A 19,647-nucleotide genomic window follows, 5' to 3' on the forward strand; every position below is an offset into this window, starting at 1 on the left:
CGTTATAGAAAGAAAAAACAGAAAATGAGGGAAAAGGAGAAAGAGAAAGGGAAGAAACAGACCTAATGGGAGCCTGTCTTACCCCTCAGGCCCCTCACTGCAACCTGACATGTGTGTGACTGTGGAGCTTTACCTGTTAAGATAAGAATTATGATCACAGCGAATATGTCTGGGTTTTCGGCCAGCACTCCGGGGGCATTCAGAGCCATGTGCATCCGTGAGAACTCCCCGATGGGTTTGCCAATCAGCTCGTCGAACGTCGCACTCCAGGCCCTCGCCACGCTTGAAGTACCTGCCACGAAACACAGGTACCAGAGGAAACTGAAGAAGAACAGTTAACAGTATTTGTCATCGAGCTCAGCTCCACCTCCGTGCGGGGGTCACGGATGACGCGCTGGAACTTGGCGGTGGCAGCCGGACCCCGGTCTGTGCTAGCTCGGAAATGAGACTCGATTAGTGTCTGCAGTGAAGTGAGAAGAAAGGGCAGGTTTCACGGGCCTGGAAAGAAACACAACTTCCCATCACAACCCAATGTGAGCACGTATACTGTGTCCCAAATCTACAACTAACAAACGTTTTACAAAACAGCGTTATGACCCTTATCGCCTGAGACGTGCTCTGATGGTATGTATTCAACTCTACATACTTTATTTTGTTACTGAAAGAAATACTGGTGGCAAACCATAGCATCGATTGTGAGATCCACTCACGGGGTGCGGTCGGCAGCCGGGGACACCTGGCTCAGGAAGCTCCTTTTCCAAGACCCTGGGACAACAGAGCTGATGGTCCCTGTCCACAGGTGAACGCTCTTCTCCCCGCAGGAGGGGGCCGACGAGACCCACCCAGGCTGACCCTCACGCTCAGCGACAAAGTCACCGGCTCACCCCGGAGCGGGCGTCAACCCGCCTCTGCCACTTGTGTGCCCAGACTGGACTCGCACCGCCTGACTCGGGGGCCACGGGTCCCCAGGTGTCTGACCACAGACAACGCCAGCTCCACGCCCCCGCCATGAAGAACACAATCAGATGCGGCCCCACAAAGGCTGACGACTGTTGACTGCGCTCTCCTCCTATCAACCTGAGTAAAGTCACTGCTTTTCCAGGAGACGTCGCTAAAATTCCAGTACTCACGTAGGGGCCCAAAGGGGGCCTTGTTGGCGACTGTGGTCTGGATCATACAGAGGATGTGGCCAAAGGGAACTAGAGAGACGCCATGTTGTTATTTGCTATCTTGCCGAGTATTTTTCCATCAACTCAAAACTTGAACCATGTTTCTTCACCCTCAGCATCCAGCCTATTATGACTTCTGTCCATCAAGGCCACAGCCCCAGTGAAGAAAACTGGTCTCCCCACCACCTCCCCGACAGAGGCCAGCTCTCTGCTGATCAGACTCTGAAGCCTGCTATGCAGGGTGAGGGGTTGCCCGGCCTTCCTTCCTGGCCTACCCCACTCCCTATCTCTGAAACATGGCTAAAAAAAAAAAAAAGAGAAAGACACACACACACACACACACACACACACACACACACTTGCTAGGAAAAACTGCCCTTCCCCAAAAGCTAAAGCTGAGAATCACCCACAAGGACGCATGCATGAGTCAGTCCCCTACAAGCAAACAGCACTCTGGCAAATAATCTTTCATTTGTCAGTGTGGAAGCCGTGCACAATTCATGCCTGTGGTTTTGCTTTAGGACCAGGTAAATCCTCTGGGAGCATAACAGCCCATTTCAGACAGCTATGTTCCCATACAGAGACTTGAGCTTGTACGAGCATTTGCGGTTGTAAGTTTTGCTGTTGTACTGAAGAAAAAAAAACCCCACATTATTAGGAATTTTATTTTTGAACTTAGAAGCGTGAGCTATTGTGGCTGTCGTTAGGCACCACAGTCACTGAAAAGAAAGGGAAGGTGCTGCTCAGGGAGCCTGGTGGGAGCCCTCTGCCAGCTGGCCTGGGCAAGTGGCAGTGGGGGCCGAGGCCAGCACCCAGAGGGCAGCACACGGCCCCCTGCAACATTCCCAGTGCGGGGGATACAGGAGCCAGCCAGGACCCACTCACCACATCCTCCTGTGTTTTGATGATATTACAGAAAGCTTGCTGAAATATAAGTGGAATGTTTAGTGGCTATTTATATTTCTACTTTTAGGAACTGGCCATTCATATCCTTTGGTTATTCTTATATTCAGGTGTTTGTCTCTTTTAAGTTGATATGTTCAACTCTGGTTGTATTCAAAATACAAACAACATAAAGAGAAACACCTTCTCACCTACCAAATTGAGAAGACTTTATATTTTTAGTGTCTTTGTTGGTTTCTTGTTTCTAATGTCAGTGCCCAGAGTCAGCGAGTATGTGAGGAAAGGGGCCCCTGGCCATCTGGAGGATCACAGATAACACGGGCCTTAAAAATATATAAGCCTAAGGGGCGCATGGGTGGCTCAGTTGATTAAGCGCCAGCCTTTGGCTCAGGTCACGATCTTAGGGTTTGTGAGTTCGGGCCCTACATTGGGCTCTCTGAGCAGAGCCCTCTTCTGATCCTCTGTCCCCCTCTCTCTCTGCCCCTGCCCCACTTACACTCTCTCTCTCTCAAAACTAAATAAATTAACTTAAAGGAAAAAAAGAACGGCTGACATGCTCAACACCAAAGAAACATACACAGGCCTGGGGCACCTGGGTGGCTCAGTCAGTTGAGTCAGCTGAGGTCATGATCTCATGGTTTCTGGGTTCAAGCCCTGTGTCGGGATCTGCCCTGGTAGCACAGAGCTTGCTTGGAATTCTCTCTCTCCATCTCTCTCTGCCCCTCGCCTCCTTGTGTTCTCTTTCTCAAAATAAATAAACATTTTTTTTAAATATGCAGCCCACTGACCTAGACATTCTGCTTCTTAGGACCATTTTAAAAGAAAAAGAAATCATGTCTATGCCCGAAGACATTAAGTGATTAACTGTTTACAACAATAATAACACAACTGGAAACAATCTAAATACCCTACAAAGACATCTAAAAAATTATGCTATATAGAGAAAACTATATAAGGATATACACTCATTTGGAATAATACTGCAGAAAAATCCTTAATACTGTAAGAAATGCTTACTATACATTGCTTTATCAGTCAAGAGATATACTGGACAAAAAAAAATACATTTCTATGTATAAAAATATTAACAACAGCTAGATCCCTAAACTCTTATGAACAGAGATTGCCTTATTCCTCCCTTGGGTCCCTAATGTCTAGCATAATGTCTGGCACAGGGGATGGACTCAATGAATATTTGTTGAAAGAATGAATAAGAATTAATTTCTCTGGGTTGTTACACTGGGCAATGTCTACCTTCTGCATTGCGCTTTTCTGTATTTCCCAAGTTTTCTCTATCAGTGGTACGTTTATGCTAGTAATTGTAATCAAAAATACTAAAAGGGACTACGCTCTTTTCAGTAACAACAGCTTCCCATTGATTCTACATCTCTTGTGTTAACAGGACTGACCTCCTGGTTGGTCTGGCTTATTGTCACTAACAGTCTGATGCACCTGATAGTTAAAGACAGGGGCACAGACCAGAAAGAGCAGCGATACCCAAAGGCTGCCCCCTCCTTTCATAAAAGGGAAAGGGAACATGTACAACAACAACAGTCAAGGGAGGATGCTAGACTCTTCGAGAGGAGTGAGACTCAGTCCATTTGGGGAGCAAAGCAGAGTATGGCCCGCCGTTTGGAGGTAAAAACAGCAGAGGGGTAAGGGAGCGGGCTCCAGGCCTCCTGGGACGTACCAATGATGTAGGAGAGGATTAAGTTCCAACCAGTGATGAAGGCCCAGAGCTCCCCGACGGTGACGTAGCTGTAGAGGTAGGCCGAGCCCGTCTTGGGGACCCGAGCCCCAAACTCTCCATAGCAGAGGCCGGCCAGCACTGAGGCCAGCGCTGCGATCAGGAAGGAGATGACAATGGCAGGGCCCGCGTCCTCACGGGCCACAGCTCCGGCCAGGACATACACACCGGCACCCAGCGTGCTGCCCACCCCGAGCGCCACCAGGTCAAAAGTGTTCAGGCAGCGAGAGAGCCGGCTCTCTTCCCGGCTGCAGTCCACAACCTTCCGGCGCAGCATCTGATGGCCAATGCCGAGCAGAACTTTGCACCCCATCGTGCTGATCAAATCTGCGGGAGAAAGAGAATGGAAGCGCTCGTTATTGCCTTTCATTCCACCCGTTAACCTCATCTTATCACAACACAGACGGCCACCATGTCCTTCACTCTCATTTACTGCTAAAATGTTGTAAATCTCAGAATTCCACAGCTGGCTGTCAGAACATCCATCGGCAACTTGGCCTAGTCTCAGGCTTACCCAGCATGGATAGAAATGCCCCGGAGGCCAGTCTACCCAGCTGCATGGACTCTGAGGTCTCTGAGCTTCCACATTTACTTCAGTTCTCGATTGAGAGCCTTCTATGGACAGAAATTACACGGTATGAGAAACACAAATTAATGGCATTGTTCTTTTCCTCACTAATCACACAATGCACCATGGAAAAGAAGATATTATTCCAAGTGGAATGCTACGGAAGGCAAACCAATCCAAACCCAGAGGCCTTGAATAGCAATGACGATGCCTTTTCAGACCTTTCTGAGATCCCGAGGGCAAGAACCAAGCTGCTTCCACTTTTAAGTTAACACAGAGTTAGGTACAGAGCAGAAAAAATTGTTGAATTGTTACAAGTTAGGGTTTTTTTTGTAACTGTTACCACTCCAAGAAGCCCTTTTCTTCTGGGCCAAAATATTAGCCAAATGTGCTACATGATAAGCTTCTGAGCACAAATCAAGAGAGGGCACGTGTTCACCAATGGCTTATGTCCCCCAACCTATTTCACCCAGAACAAGCCCAGTGTGGGGCCCCAGGATGAGTGCACATCATGGACAGCATCCCAGGCCAGCATTCCAATCCCTCTCCTATAACACACAGGCCAATTCTGCCTGGGCAGCTCATCCCAAGGGGGCGAAGAGGGCCAGCAGGCACTTGGCCAGGATATTAGCGCCCACCCTCAAACACATGGAACGTAACCCCCCAGACTTAAGGGGATTGCCCACATGACTTCCCTCCATAGAAGGCAGTCTGGAAAGGGCAGAAAAGAGTGGAGAAACCTAACCAACACTACCTCGGCCAGGGGGCCATGGTCGACAATGATAAACATTTGATTAGGTGATGTGACAGGAAGGGCACTTGATCTCTCTGATCTTTCTCCCCAAACCCATCACCCCAGTCTAATCATGAGAATAATATCAGAAGGATGACAGATACGTTCTATAAAACACCTGACCAGTGTTCCTCGTAACTGTCAGGTCCTTAAGAACAAGGGAAGGTCAAGAAACTGTCACAGCCAAGAGGAGCCCTAAGGGAGACATGACAACTAAATGTAATGTGGGATCCTGAAGTAGAAAAAGGGTAAGGGGAAAACTAAGGAAATCTAAATAAAGTACACGTATCAATATTGGGTCATTAGTTATAACCGATCATCCACATGAAGGTAAGGTGCTAACAACAGAGGAAACAAACAGAGGTGTGGAGTATATGGGAACTCTTTTTTCTATACTCACAATTTTTCTATAAATCTAAAACTGTTCTAAACTGAAGAGTTTATTTTTAAAAAACACCATGTGCAGAGAGAAGCTATCATCATGACTTTCAGCTACTGAGGTACAAAAAAAATATCACTGCTTTTTCATCTTTATTATCAATTGGCGTTTACTGACCCAACCTTGCTACAATTAAGTCACCGGAAAACAAAATAACCTAAACAGAAAACGGCAGACCTAGCAAAGTCCACACCTAACCACCTAGAAGACCTGACCTGCTCACCCACTCAGCCTCCGGACGCAGTTTGGTCTGGCACCCTCCCGGCCCCAGCCAGGACCCTCTGTGTCGTCACACAGGAACAGGGGTGGGCCTCTCCATACTTCATCTGACCGACCAAGAGTAAAAAAAAAAAAAAAATGTTGATCTCAGGACTCAGGAAGTTTTCAGGTAGGATGAGGAGTAACAGTCACATGTTCTGATCCCCTTGTTCTAAAGATGAAGAAAAATGACTCAGAGAGCCAAGGGTCAAACAGGGTCATGGCGCTGGGAAGGCACAGTGGCCCAAGTGCTCATCTAGGGCTCCAGCATTCCAGGTGGGAAGGAAATGACATCACTGTGCAGTGAGGTGGGGAGGATGTGGGGAGGAAATGAGGAAAGACGACATTATTTGTGGAGCCACAGTGGGGCAGGAAGACCCCAGACACCAGGGTGTGACAGGAGCTGAAAAGGGCAGGGGCTGCGAACAAAGGAAGAGCAGGCACAGAGACCAGTGGCTCACCAGTCTGTTTCAGGCCACATGCTGCTTCCGAGGTGCCTCAGGACAGCAGCGAGCGATACCCGGGCAAGACAGGTTTCCCAGACAGTCAAGATGAGGCCCTCAGTGACCTCAGGTCCTGGAGAAGGCCCCAGCTCTGCTGAGAGAGCCCAGGGCGTGATTCCTCCCGACCCACCTTTTCTTTTCCTCCTTACAGGATTTAGCTGGATTTACTCAACTCGGTTTGTAAATCACAACAAAGCTTTTAGGAAACAATTGCTCGGAAAATGAGCTAAAGATGCACCATTTCAACACCACCGCTGGCAGAAAAAGCAGCGCTTGGGGCTGTGCTGAATGCCTGTAAAATAACTTCTCGCCATCATTTTTGGCAGGGCAGGGAGTATGTGAAGTAGACAGGCATCTCAAAGGGAAGCGGAGTGTGAAAGGTCCTGGACTGTTGTGCACTTGCGTGGTTTTCAAGCTGATCGGTAAATGCAACTGACATGTAGAGAGCGCCTCCCTGCTCCCCACCCTCTCCTAGATGTAGTCTGGTTAATAATAAGTAGATTCTCTCCCCCAAACAATAACAGCCAGTGCGAGGCAAAGACAGTGTACTTAAACAGCATCCTCTTTCCTCGGCCTCGCAAAGCAACCCGGGGGCCCAGAGGGCTATGACGAGCCTGCCTTCCCCTGAAGGACAGACACATCTGTCTCCGTAATTTACACTCCGTTCTCCGAAGCTTGTTGTCTGGAGCAGAAGGAAAGGCTGCTGGAGCCCAGACACAAGCCAGGAGCACACTCTGCACCTCCTTAGGACGGAAGGCGAACGAGAGCCCACGGATCACCTCAGGCCGAAGTGACCCACCAAGACGTGCGGAGCTGCGCCCGGGGCCCTGTGTGCCTGTGTGTCGCCAGCACCGGGGGGCCCGCGCCCGCCAGCCAAACACCCGCTCCAAGAACTCACTTCCTAATGCTGGGAGCTCAGCACCGTCTTCAAAACAAAGGGGGCAGGTTACTGCACACAGAAATTTAGACACAGACATTGGTTTTCAAACATAATGTGGAAAGAGAACTCTGTTGAGAGTACAAAACGTGACCAGACAGACGCAGTTCTTTTCTTTTAAATAGGCACACAGTGGCTCTTTTCTCTGGGGACAGTCCTCAGCTGTTCCTCGCCCCCAGCAGTCCTGGGGAAAGTGGTCTGTGAACCACTGCATGGGGAGCATAGCGTGGACCCTGACAGGACACCAACCTCCCACTATTTTTACCTTGGTTACTTTGCTTTGCTTTTCTTCTTTTTCAGTCTTTATTACTGAAGGACAGTTGACACGCAATGTTCTATCAGGACCTTGGTTATCACTGGAAGTACTTACTGCTTGGTTATCTGGGGAAAGGGTAGTAAGCTCAGGGAAGACACTGGAATAAAAATGCAGTCAAATGCTGCTGGGGGGCCCAGAGTTGATAGCCCAGGGAAGGAAGGGTCTCCAGTTAGTTTCTACTTTCCAGGGTAGCTGAAAATGAGATACCCACCATGTCCCGGGTTTATTTTTAAGAAATATCCTTCCTATCTCCTTAGAAGTAGCATAATATTACATTCTCCAAGTGGCATCATCTGTCAGGATTTTGTACACATTATGCCACCACTTACGTTCATGCTGAGACCCGAAAGCTCGCCATCCAACCAACAGTGAGATTAAATAATACTTATCTGTACAAAACGAATCTAGCCATTCAACTCCCTGCAATGGTGGGTTGTCATGGCCTTCCTGCTGTGGGGGCTTAGACAGAAAGTTGCCACAGTGCTTGGAAAGCATTACCTGAAAATTAGGCTATCCTTTCTTGCGGGGAGGAATCTGCACAATGGTCAACACCTACACTTTTATTTGAGGTTTTGACAGAAATCTTGCAACAGCGAGAGTCTCAGATCTGTCTTACCCCCTGCTCACTTGTTACTAAAGAGCACTTACCTCAGGTGGTATATCCCCTAATAAAAGCAAAGAAAATGTGTCTCTTTCCCATGGAAATTCTCACTCCAAGTTGTATTCTAGTAATCACTGTGTAGCAATAGGAGTAAAATGATCCAGTGGGTCAGGATTGTGGACATAAACACTGTTTTGAAGAGGTCCGATAAAGGTGGGCAGATGGGAATGTATGCCTTTTTTCAGTCTCAAACTTAATTAAGGCTGGAGGCAGGGAGGGAAGGGATAAGATATAGGCCTTTATACTAAGTTCGTATACGCCGTCCTTCGAAGAAAATCTTAGCACTGAAATCTTTACTAGGTTAATGCTTTCACTGCCCCTTTTCAGTGGTCTTCAGAATGGCCCGGGCCCCAGATGATCTGCTCCCCACCCCCCCTAGGGGGAGCCATCCAGAGTGAAATTCATGTGAAATCTACCACTCCCACCACCACCTACACACACTGGGGTCTGCCTCCATAGCAGGCTAGAGGCAGCAGGTCCTTGCCAGGTGCTGGCCTTGTGGGGCACCACTAACGGGTGGGCACACAGAGCCCATTAAGTGGCTTCAGCTTCCCGAAAGCGTGAGCAGCTGGCCCATCACGCGGCGGGGGGTGTGGCTGCCCCAAGGCACCTGGAGGGCCACAGGGGGCCTGCAAGTCCAACATGGAAGGGAACGGACTGCTCACAACCATGACCTGCAACCAGGCAGCAGAAGAGGTCCAAGAAAAGAGCGTTCTAGGACGCGGGCTGTGGTGGGAGAAGACGAGACTCCCAGGGAGGAAAACAACCTGCTTTGGAGGAAGTACTCTTGTTCTCAACGTCGGATCCACATCCCCCAGACGTTAGGAGACCCAGAAACAAGAAGTTAAAACAAAACAAAACAAAACAAAACAAAACAAAACAAAACAAAACAAAACAAAATCAGAGTGTAAACACGACCAGCAGACCACTAAGGATGGAGATGTGAAGAAGCACGCATGAAGCCATGAAAGGAGGTGCAAATGGCAGAACCGAACCGGAAGTATGGGGCCGGGTGGTGGGTCAAGAGCGATGCAGCAAGCAGGCGACGGTCAGGGTTTGCCCTAGGGGCTGACTCACAACCACGCATCCTCCTGGGGGAAGTGGGAGTCCATCAGCCTGCGGTGAGAGAGGACGTCAGAACCTGGACTCTTCCAAACCCCCAGGCAAACAAGGGACATGCTGGGGATCTAACTAAATTCTGCCAAAGATCACTGATCTCACACTGTTTTGATGCCCTGTGCTCGACCCAGTCAGGGTTTATGGAAATGCAGAAAGCCACAGTCCTACCCCAGGAAGCAGAGTGTGGGGGCGGGAAGAAATGAGCACACACGACGGCTCCGGGAGCTGGGCCCACAGGGTGACGGGACTCCAGAGGAGGTAGAAATGTACCTCAAAGGCCACTTCAGGTTTCCCCTGCTATCCGTTCCTATGGAATCTTTCGTAAGTGAAATGGGTTAAAGCAAAGAAACAATAACCATTCATCTTTACGGAAAAATTTTTGAGCATTCCCAGACCCAAAAGAATCACCTCTGTTAGGCTTTTCTGACACCCTAGCTAGGACACATCTTGCTAACGGATGCACAAAGTAGGTCGAGATAAAGCAGAGATGCTCACAGACACAGTTCAGAGCTCTGGTGAGGCTTGATGCAGGGGACAATTCCTGGGGAAAGAGCGTGGCTCTGGGCACTCTGGATCTGAGCAGCCTCTGTAACAGCTCGCTGCAAAACAAATGCTGAATGCTGTCCTGGCTTTTCGCCTTCTTTTGTATAAGCAAAAATCTTCCGATTGCTTACGGTTAACAAAAACCAGGTACGTCCTCGTAACGGCGAAGCATATGCACGATGCAAACCTTCAAAGAGTGTGGGACACCTGTGCTTTCACGGGAAAAGAGGTGTGGTCTCATCAAGCAAGGACAGAGGCATAAAGTCCACAGGTCCACCTACGAGTGCGCTTGCTTCCATCAGAAGCTCAGTCAGAAAGATGCTTCATGCTTTTCTATCACAACCCACAGCTAATGTGGCTTCTCACTGGCACGGGCGGGCACAAGATCCAAGGTGATCGCCGAACCTCACGGTGCCCAACAGTCCTCCAGACCTTGGTGACTGTAACGCCTTGGCCATCTCAGAAAAAGCCCCAGCAGCCCTGCCGCCCATGGCCTACCTCCTTCTACTGATGCAACAGGGCTAAATGCAGAAAGCTGACAGAGGCCCCGTCAACAGCAACGTACACAGCCCGACACACGGCCATAAGCTCTAAGTCTGCGGAGCGGGGCTGCTGGACAGACGGGTGGCGGGGCGGGGGGGGGGGGGGGGCAGGAAGGCAGAGGTTCTGCCTCAGTGCCGACTTCCGGGCAACAGGGGGACAGGCCCAGGAGGAGGAGGCCATGGGGACCCCGCTCAGGTGCACGCCGATCCGGGCAAGACAGCTTCCAGGCACAGGGCAGGAGGCAGCCAGGGAACAGCACACTACTCGAGGAGCTTCCAGTGCAGAAACGGCAAAGAACAAGGCAAACGAGGACGGAGAGACTGACCGTGAGCACAGCACCAGCCTCGCGGCCCGCCACGAAGCACTAAGGAGCGGGGAACCTGGCTCCACGGTGGCCGTAAGTGGTGTCACCACCCCACGAGCTCGCACCTCGCAGAGGACCAAGCAGATAACCTCTGGGGCTGAGAGTGGACAATGCTGTTAATCAAAGAACTAAAACAAGATCTGTCACGTACAAATCTGTCGCCGGAATGGTGTGCAGGCAGAGAAGTGTTTTCGATAGCTTTAATGTCCTGGGAAAACATCAAGCAAACAAGTATATTATGATGTATATTTTATCCCAGTGAGTACGTTGGGGGGGAGAGGTGTATGTGTAAAGTACCAAATTACTGAGATTACCTTTCAGATTATGGGTTGTTTTCTTCTTTTCTGTATTTGCCATACTATCTGTAATGAGATGTGTTACTTTTTAAAGCAGAAAATAACAGTAGTAATAACGACTACCGTTTGGGGCACTGGCCAAACGAAAGGTCCCTTCCATAAATTCACGTATTTCACCTTCACACCACTTTACCTGGCCAGCAATACTCTGCATTCCAGAAAAAAGGGAACCCAGCACTACCAGACTCAGGAATTCTCAACCCTGGCTGCACAGAGGATCACGTGGGGAGGTTTTTTTAAATAAACCACGCCGCCTGGCCTACCACAGATCAAGTCACTTCTGTCACATTCCCCCAGGTAACTGGCCCAAGGGCACGTAGTCAGCGAAAGATGGAGCCGGGGCTCGAACCCAAGTCTTTCTGCCCCAAAGCCCCGCACTGTCCTCTGAAGCGGGCTCTCCGGGTGTAGGGGAGGGGCGTGGAGGGCGTGGCGAGGCTGTAGACAAGTGGGGACAGATGGCCCAGCTGACTGGCGGACAGGAGAGCCCCCGATGTGTCCCACCTGAAGGGCCGCATCCTAACCCGCCTCCGTCCCCCAGCACCCAGGAGGCGTCATGACGTGCAGAGCACCCACAGGGGACACGCGGGAAGCATCGGCTGACTTCAATGGTAAGAAACTGACAGGAAACTTCATCGTAGGTAATCACCACCATAACTATCAATAGCTTATGAGGGTCTCTCAATCAAAGGAGATTTTGTTGGCTGAAGAGTTCATGGTCTCACTTGCTAAAGAGCACCTTTCTGTTTCTCTAAATGAATATAAATGTAAAAAGCTGCCAGTTGGGTTAAAATCCACCCTAAGCAGCACAGTCTTGTCTATTAAGATTTGAAACAGTTCCCGTTTTCTTCACAGATACTTTCTGCTATGCGGTGTATTCTATCTCCCACTTCCCTTCTCGCCCCAGCTGAGGACAGCTTTCCCACTCCACTGGGGGACAGCTTGAGTACCCGTGACACCCTCTGCCTAGGGTTTTCTGAGGTCCAAATTCCTATCTTTAAGTCAGGACTTGGGGTCTCTGTTTCCACATCTAAAGACGAGGCAGTACTGCTGTCCTACCGTCGCAGGGTGCTAATGAGGGTCAAATGAGATGATGCATTAGGGAACACACTGGGAGGCCAAATTCGTTCTTCTTCAAATGCCAAGAGCTCCTGTTTTTGCCACGCTGGTAGGCACTAATTCCTCATATTTCTAATCTTTCTTCAACATCTCGGTTTGTCAGCTGTCTCTGCCTCCGAAAGCAGAAGCAGACAACCCTATCAGTGAAGGGCTCCCGTCACGACAGCTGCCGTGGTCCCTCTTGAGCGGAGGCTGTGCCACAGATGCTGTTGTCTTCTTCACTAGGCTGAAATCTTTTCAACACTGTCCACTCAACTTGAAGAAGGACATAAAGAACAAGAAGCCAATGGGAGAATTGTTAGGGACATTTTCACAAAACCCAGATACGATCTAGAAATGCTCCTTCTTAAGCCAGCAGGATGTGATTAGACAGTGTCTGGGTCTCTGGACGGTGTTTCCATCACTCAGGAAGGCTGTGCTGTGTCAGGAGAGATGCCCTGACCCTGTGTACAGAACTGCGTTACAACAAAAACGTGTGTTCTCTCGGGAGGTCAGAGCTTCTTTGCCACATGCCTTTAATCACACTTACTTCCGTAGCATGTAACGAAAGTGTTCTGGATCTGCAATCTGAAGCCAGGTGACCTACAAACTCTGTGGGCAGGTCCAGGGGGAGACCTGCCATTGCCGGTCTAGTACAGTGTTGATTAACCAGAACTAAACAGGAGCCTGGTCCTAAGGAGTAGATTTCATAAAATCGGCTTTATATGAGCTGTAAAGCACTTCATTTGGGCCTTAAAAACTGTTGTACATTTGGCTCTCGAGTGGAAAAGAAATATCTTAAAGAAAGTTCCCCTCAGATTAGAATTCAGACTTACTACCACAACACTGCCTCTTTAATTCTCTAGGCCTCTAAGGTATCCTGAAAGACAAGAGTTTTCCATCACTCTTTCCAGAAGCATCCTCTGTTTCCAAAAGCACAAGGAAAATGGCATCTGGAACCACCACAAGGCAGAGGATTCTACGCAAAACTCATCTTTCACCGCACGTTCGCACAGACCGATAGTTTTCCATTTACTAATGCATTCACCCGACAAAGCCAGGCAGTTCACTGATTCAGACCCCAAGCTCCTGTAATTTCCGCCCTCCCCCATCTTCCCATGGTCACAAGCAATTGTGTGAAAATAACCTGGAATTTCTAGAAAACGCACTGGTTCCAAAATAGACAAAGAAGCTGTGAAAAACCAGGTCCAGCTCCCTGAACTGAGCTGGAGAGCAGCCGCACAGGGGGCTGGGGTCCGCTGGAAGCAACCAACATTCTGCACCAGCTCCTCAAAAGACACATACGCACGAGTTCATTTAATCCGCATCAGAGACCATCAATAGCAATTGTTACTGCTCTCATGAGAGTAAGAGTGGGGTTCAGGCGGCAGGTCCTGTTGCCCACAGTCACCTAACCTGCATGCGGTGGAGCCAGGATTTGGCCTAGGTCACCAGATTCCAGAAGCCCTACTCTATGCCAGCTGCCAAACGGATTCCACTTTGACCAGGCCTATTCCCCCCTGCTGTCGACGATTCTTCATGTGTCACCTGGTCCTACAAATAAAAGATTCACAAGAGTTAAGGGACACCCTCTTCCTGAATGATAATGCCTCTGCAAAAATTAAGTCAGTTATTCACATGGTGGAGTGAATCAACGGACTCCACCCATTGGCCAAGACCCACCAGCTTCGAGTCAATAAGGAGCTTTATCTAAGGAAAAGTGAGTAATTTGGGTTGCAGGGCCCAACCAGGGCTTCAGGCAGCATTCCGGAAAGCACACAGACAGCAAGGCTTAGAAAAGTATGAAAGGAAACAACCAGCCAAAGAAGATGGATTAAGCTTATGCTGGAGATATTACATCCTGATAAAAGTGGAGAGAAAGTGTCAAAAAAAAAACCCACAAAAACCCATGTATAGCATCCCTGAGAAATAATAACATACTGGATATGAGTTTTTATAAAGAATGGTCTAGAAAGAAAACTGAAATAGGTGTTTCTCAACAGGGGACTTAGGGCATTTTTTTAGATTCTGCATTTTGAAAATTTTCTCTAGAAGTGTGGTACTGCTTCTGAGTTAAGGAGAAGGAAATATTCTAATAAAACCAACAAACAAATAAGTGGAAAAAAAGGAAGGCATAAGGTCCAAAGACAAGTTGAACCATGTCAGGAGTCTATCTGGAGATGTGGACAATTGAGTACATAGGGTTTCATTATGCTTTCTCTCTACATTTGTGCACATTTGGAAATTTTCAGAAGTGAGTGTAAAAAGAAAGGAATTCATCCAGGGCTGACCCAGAAAACAAAGAGGAAATTCTTCAACAACCTGTATCAGGGCCAGGATAGCCCCTCAGCACTGTTAGCCATGGCCACGTATTAGTTAAATAGTCTTTTATGTAGGATTAGGTTGAAGCATATAAAATCGTCAGTATTCAGCTATGTTTCACATAAAAACAGCCTAGAGCAAAGAATCCGTAATAGGCAGGCCTGGTCTTACCTCTTACCAGTCTCGTTCCTATACAGACTTGCGTCTGTATCATACACGGGGAATTAGACTGAAATCAGAAAAGGCAACATGAGTTCCGAAGAACAGTTCCAAGAAAAAAGGAGTGATTCGTAGGTTATTCAGAAGCTGGCAGCTGCTGAAACAGAGACACTTGTAGGGAAAGAGAGACACTTGTAGGCACGCCTGTGTTTGTGCTACACGCTATGAGGGACACAAGCACAGTGTTGTGGTTCATCTGTCACCACTGGGCGGGCTGTGGCCCCACAGGGGAGGTAAGGCACAGGCCTGCAGAACCGCCGGGACCACACAGGTGAGGCTGGCTGTGCGGAGCAGAGCGGGAGGGCAGGGCAGGACGGTCCATTTACAGGAGTCTTGCACGGCCAGCTGAGGGATTTATACTCAGACCTAAAAATTTTAAGCAAAAGAAGGACATCAAAAAAAAATATTTTCTTGGGAGGCTTGATCTGGTCTTATTGTGAAGGACAGACCAGAGCAGGAAACAGCACCAGGACAGCTCACTGCTCGTGGCTCAGCCTTCTTTCTTTGGGGGACAAATTCAATTATATTTGTCTTCTGAGCATGATATTTTAATTCAACTAATAAAGCACTTTTGACCAAACAAATGCTATAATCTTTGATATTTACCTGCCATTTGCTCCCTGTTTTTTCCTCAAAGAGCCCTGAAATCCACATGCTCCTCACACCCAAAGTTACCATGGGAATTATCTATGTGGTGTATGTCATGCACAAATAATCCCTAAGCAGGAAATGGCTTCCTATACCCATATCTCACAGGCAGCCAAAATTTCAGGCATTCATCCCCAAAGAAAAGCATGTAAAAGTTGAAAGAAACACCATAGCCTTCTCGTGTCATTTGCCACCTCACCTGTCTTGGGTCCAAACAACTACCTGCCGTGCTTTTCGACCACGAGGTATTTTTTTTTATGTCATATGCTTGGAGGAAACGCCCTAGTGCGTGGTGACAGAACAGTCTCAGCAGAGACAGCACAGCAGAGAATGTGCTTCTCGTGGCCTGAAATGACTCTGAGGCACCAGAAGCAAATGGCCAGTGCCGCAAGGGTGTGTGCGTACCAGAACGCTGGACCGAACGGTCAAAGCCAGGGGAGGCCTGGCAGAGGGTCAGGCCAAAGTCAGAGGTGGACAAAGCAGCCCGCAAAGTCGGACCAATGTAGTGACTCCCACTGGGCAAGAGAGCTGGACGGCAGCATTAGGTGTGCAGGGGCTCTTTTAGCATGTCAGACCACAGATGCATCGTCCGTCACAGGCAGTGCCACCTGCTGTGTTGTAATGCAAGACCCCAGTGCAATACCATAACCGCACTGTCCTACAGAACGCTACCTGAATTCAACCCCGGCGCCTGTCAATACGACAGCATCCAATTATCCAGGACCACATTCTCCTTTACAAACAACGCCAGAAAACCGCAGCTGGGTTCCGAAGCGGGTCACAGACAGCAGCAACTGAACCCAACATTCCTGATGTAGAACCACGCACTCTGGGCATCCACCACCCAGCAGGGACAGTGAGGGCAGGAGAATACCCAAATTGGTTAGAAGAATAAATGGACCCTTTAGGGTCGTGATCCTTTAACAGATTTAAAATCATGGATCACCGTGGAAAAAAGAAAGGAGCAAAACAGTTTCCCACAAAAATGGATAGCAGACGGGAACCACTCCTCAAGGAGCAAGGAAAGGCAATCAGTGGTACGCAGCCTCTAAGGTGGCTCCGTGATCCACTCCCGGTATCTCCTGGAGTGTGTGTAGAACTGGGACTTGCTTCCAGTCAACAGAACATGGGGACGGTGCTGGCCGTCACTCCACGGAGCTTACGTTACATGAGCTCCATCTTGCTAGCGTCCTCCTCGTCAGCTTAATGAACCCGGCAGCCACACCAGGAAAACCCATATGGCAATGAACGTGGCCTCCAGGTTGGCCAGAGAGAGGCCAGGGCCCCGGGTCGTACAATCATGAGGACACGGATCTGCCCAACAACCTGAGGGAGCGTAGAAGCAGATTCTACCCCAGCCATGTTTCCAGATGAGAACCAAACCCTAGTCAACACGTTGACTGCAGCCTCGTGAGCCAGGCCGGGCCCTGACTTCTGACCACAGGAGCAATGGAACAATAGATGTGTGTTGTTTTGGGCCTCTACGTTTGTGGTGATTGTTGTGCGGTGACACAGTACTCCTCCGTGGCCCCGTCATGAGACAGTGAGTGGGTTTGCATTCGTTCTCTCTTACACCTTCAAGGACTTAAAACCAGAGCCCAACATTTCTCCTCCTCTGTTTCAATGGTGGAGTTAACCTTTCCTGGACCTGAAACTATTTTTTCTTGGTTAAGGATGAACGATTTGAAAGCAACTGCCTCCTCTGGAAGCATGGTATGCACTAAATGACTATTATTTCATTTTTTACAAAATTGCATATTTGCCCTGTGTCACTCTTCTGGGAATTACGGGAGCTACAAAGATAAGCAGCGCACCGTCCCTGTGCTCAGAGTGTGCACTGTCTGGAAAGAAAGACTAAAGCAACCATCTACCCATTCGACAAATATTTACCTTAAGCCTACTATAGGCCTCCCCCGCTTCTAAGTGCTGATGAAACAGCAGGGAACGGAACAAAGCTGTCCGCCCTCTGGGCAGGAAGACATGATGATAAACTGAAGCGCACAAACAAGTATGGCAGAGACCAAAAGGCCTCCAGGGGATGCACCACCTCTGCCGCCATCTGGCACCTGGTCTGTATCTCTTCACTCAAGAAGGGGCAACCTCATGGTGGTTTCCAGTAGGTCGTGAATTCCCCTGATTTAGTTGCAGTTCAGGACTTGTGCCGGAGGACCGAAGAACCATCGATGGCTTCCCCACACATTCGGTCACAGCATCTTGATCCTGAGAAACAGATCTGATACAGACTTTTCATTCCGATGGGAACACTCAGCACCACGTGCCAAGCCCTGGTATTAGGTAACAGGAAGGGTTTCTAAAATAGTCTGTTAAGATAGCAGAGACACATCTGACGACTGCAGGAAGGGGAGGAAGAATGCAGAATGAATTCACTCTAAGCACTCTTACTAAACAGGCCCTGAAAAGAGGAGGAAAGAAAAGGACACTCAAGGTTCACAATGGCTTCTGGTACCACACAGGATGTTCCCCCCTCCCCGGCCGCACTTCCCTGCCGGCAAGGATCCAGTTTTACGGTCTTTTGGGAAAGTACACGTGGTAACTGTGCACCTTGGTTTCTGACATTTACACAGTTGCAAGGGCCTCATAAACACGCGGTGCACTTCCAGCCGTGAGCCTCCCTATGAACTATGCGGTAGGAGCTTTGGGGAGTCTGGCCCCTCCTTCTTATTTCAAGGTCACTGCTCAAAGACGCCTACCTGTGGCAAAGGCTGCTGGCCATATCCCCCACAAAGTTCCTCTGATGAAGGATGGCATGGGCTGCTGACCCTGATTATGTGTGCATTCTTTTTTTTCAACATTAAAAGAAAATTTTTTTTTAATGTTTATTCATTTTGGGGGGGGGGAGGGGCAGACAGAGAGGGAGACCCAGAACTCAAAGCAGGCTCCAGGCTCTGAGCCGTCAGCCCAGAGCCCGACACAGGGCTTGAACTCACAAACCATGAGATCATGACCTGAGCCGAAGTCAGACGCTTGACTGAGCCACCCAGGCGCCCCTACGTGTGCATTCTTAATACAGCTATTTTTGGAATTAAGAATATGAATGGCCGCAAAGGACAGTAAGAATGTGAGAGGGAGGGAGAGAAGTCAGGGCAGGTTCTTTTGTAAACACACACACCTGAAAAAACTGCCTCCTTTTGATGATGCATAAAATAGCAACAATAACAATGAAGTGCCCACACTCAGTGAACTTGTTATTTTAATCAAAAGCTAACAGGAGTAATAGCTTTCAAGTATTTTAATAGTAGAACCCATCTTTCCCAAACCACATCTGCCAAACCCAAATGTAAGAATCAAATAAAAGTGGAGCCTCTCTTACACAGAGAGATGGGAGCCACTGAGCCCCGCTGGCTAGCCCTGACCTGCCCCCGCCCTCCCTGCCTGGCTCCTTGGCCCCCCCTCAGGACTCTGCGGCTCCAAGGCCAGGCCTGAAATGCACTGGCCTATAGTCACTACATATAGCCATACATATGGCAGTACTGGCCATAGATCACTACAGCACCTGAACCTAAGAATAAGCTACGGGAGAATCCCTAAGTAAAAGGGGGGAAAGCAGAGGAATAAAGAGATAGGAGCAGGAGGAAAGGCTTGAGAGCAGGAAGGAAACTGGAGCCTGCCCTTGACCCTGAGAAGCACCAAGGCTCCAAGAGTCAAAGGCAGCACCGCAGTGCAAACCATCAGTGTCACGGCATTGCACACCAGCACGGACAGGCCAGGGGCCGCTGCCCAGAGCGAGGGCCACCAAGGGCTACACACCACGCAGCAGCCCCGCATCCACACCGGGAGTGAGTAGCAGGCTTCGGCAGATCCTCTCTCCACAGCTGCCCTGATGGACATAGATCTCACCTGGGAGGTCGGTCTTTCCCCCCCCAGTTCCTAAGCCTTGCATTGGGAGTTCTGTCTCAAGGAAATGCAGAAATTTAATAAGCCCGCAAAAGTGAAGGGGCATTCGCGTTTTCTGACGAGGGGATGGGCCTGAACTGCTAAGGGCTCTGAAGAGGCAGAGCAGTGATAGATAAGCTTTAAAAGATGATGACGCAGGTGTAGCTGTCAGTTAATTTATAAAGTCAACAGCCAACTGAAGGTCTAAACGGACAATCCATTCTAGTGCCCAAGAGACCGCCCTGCCAGC

The 19,647-nt window shown here is 49.1% G+C and overlaps 1 protein-coding gene across 3 annotated transcripts in view; it reads right to left on the reverse strand.

Annotated features, from left to right (window-relative positions):
- Window positions 1-19,647, reverse strand: part of SLC7A1 (solute carrier family 7 member 1) — an 81,213-nt gene that overhangs the window by 22,632 nt on the left and 38,934 nt on the right. For 2 of the 3 annotated variants that reach the window (XM_047078287.1, XM_047078296.1), the window contains exons 3-4: window positions 3,763-4,146; window positions 134-292 (exon numbers count right to left, since the gene is read on the reverse strand). In XM_047078287.1, coding sequence (XP_046934243.1) covers window positions 134-292; window positions 3,763-4,132 — 529 coding nt within the window. In that variant the 5' untranslated portion in view covers window positions 4,133-4,146. Of the gene's footprint in view, window positions 1-133; window positions 293-3,762; window positions 4,147-17,393; window positions 17,730-19,647 lie in introns of those variants that run through there. The other variant, XM_047078305.1, reaches the window with a different exon arrangement.

The sequence above is a fragment of the Lynx rufus genome, unplaced genomic scaffold, assembly GCF_022079265.1.
Source record: "Lynx rufus isolate CCGP_SWC_20201006 ecotype Redwood Valley unplaced genomic scaffold, mLynRuf1.p SCAF_1, whole genome shotgun sequence".
Taxonomy (NCBI): Eukaryota; Metazoa; Chordata; class Mammalia; order Carnivora; family Felidae; genus Lynx; species Lynx rufus.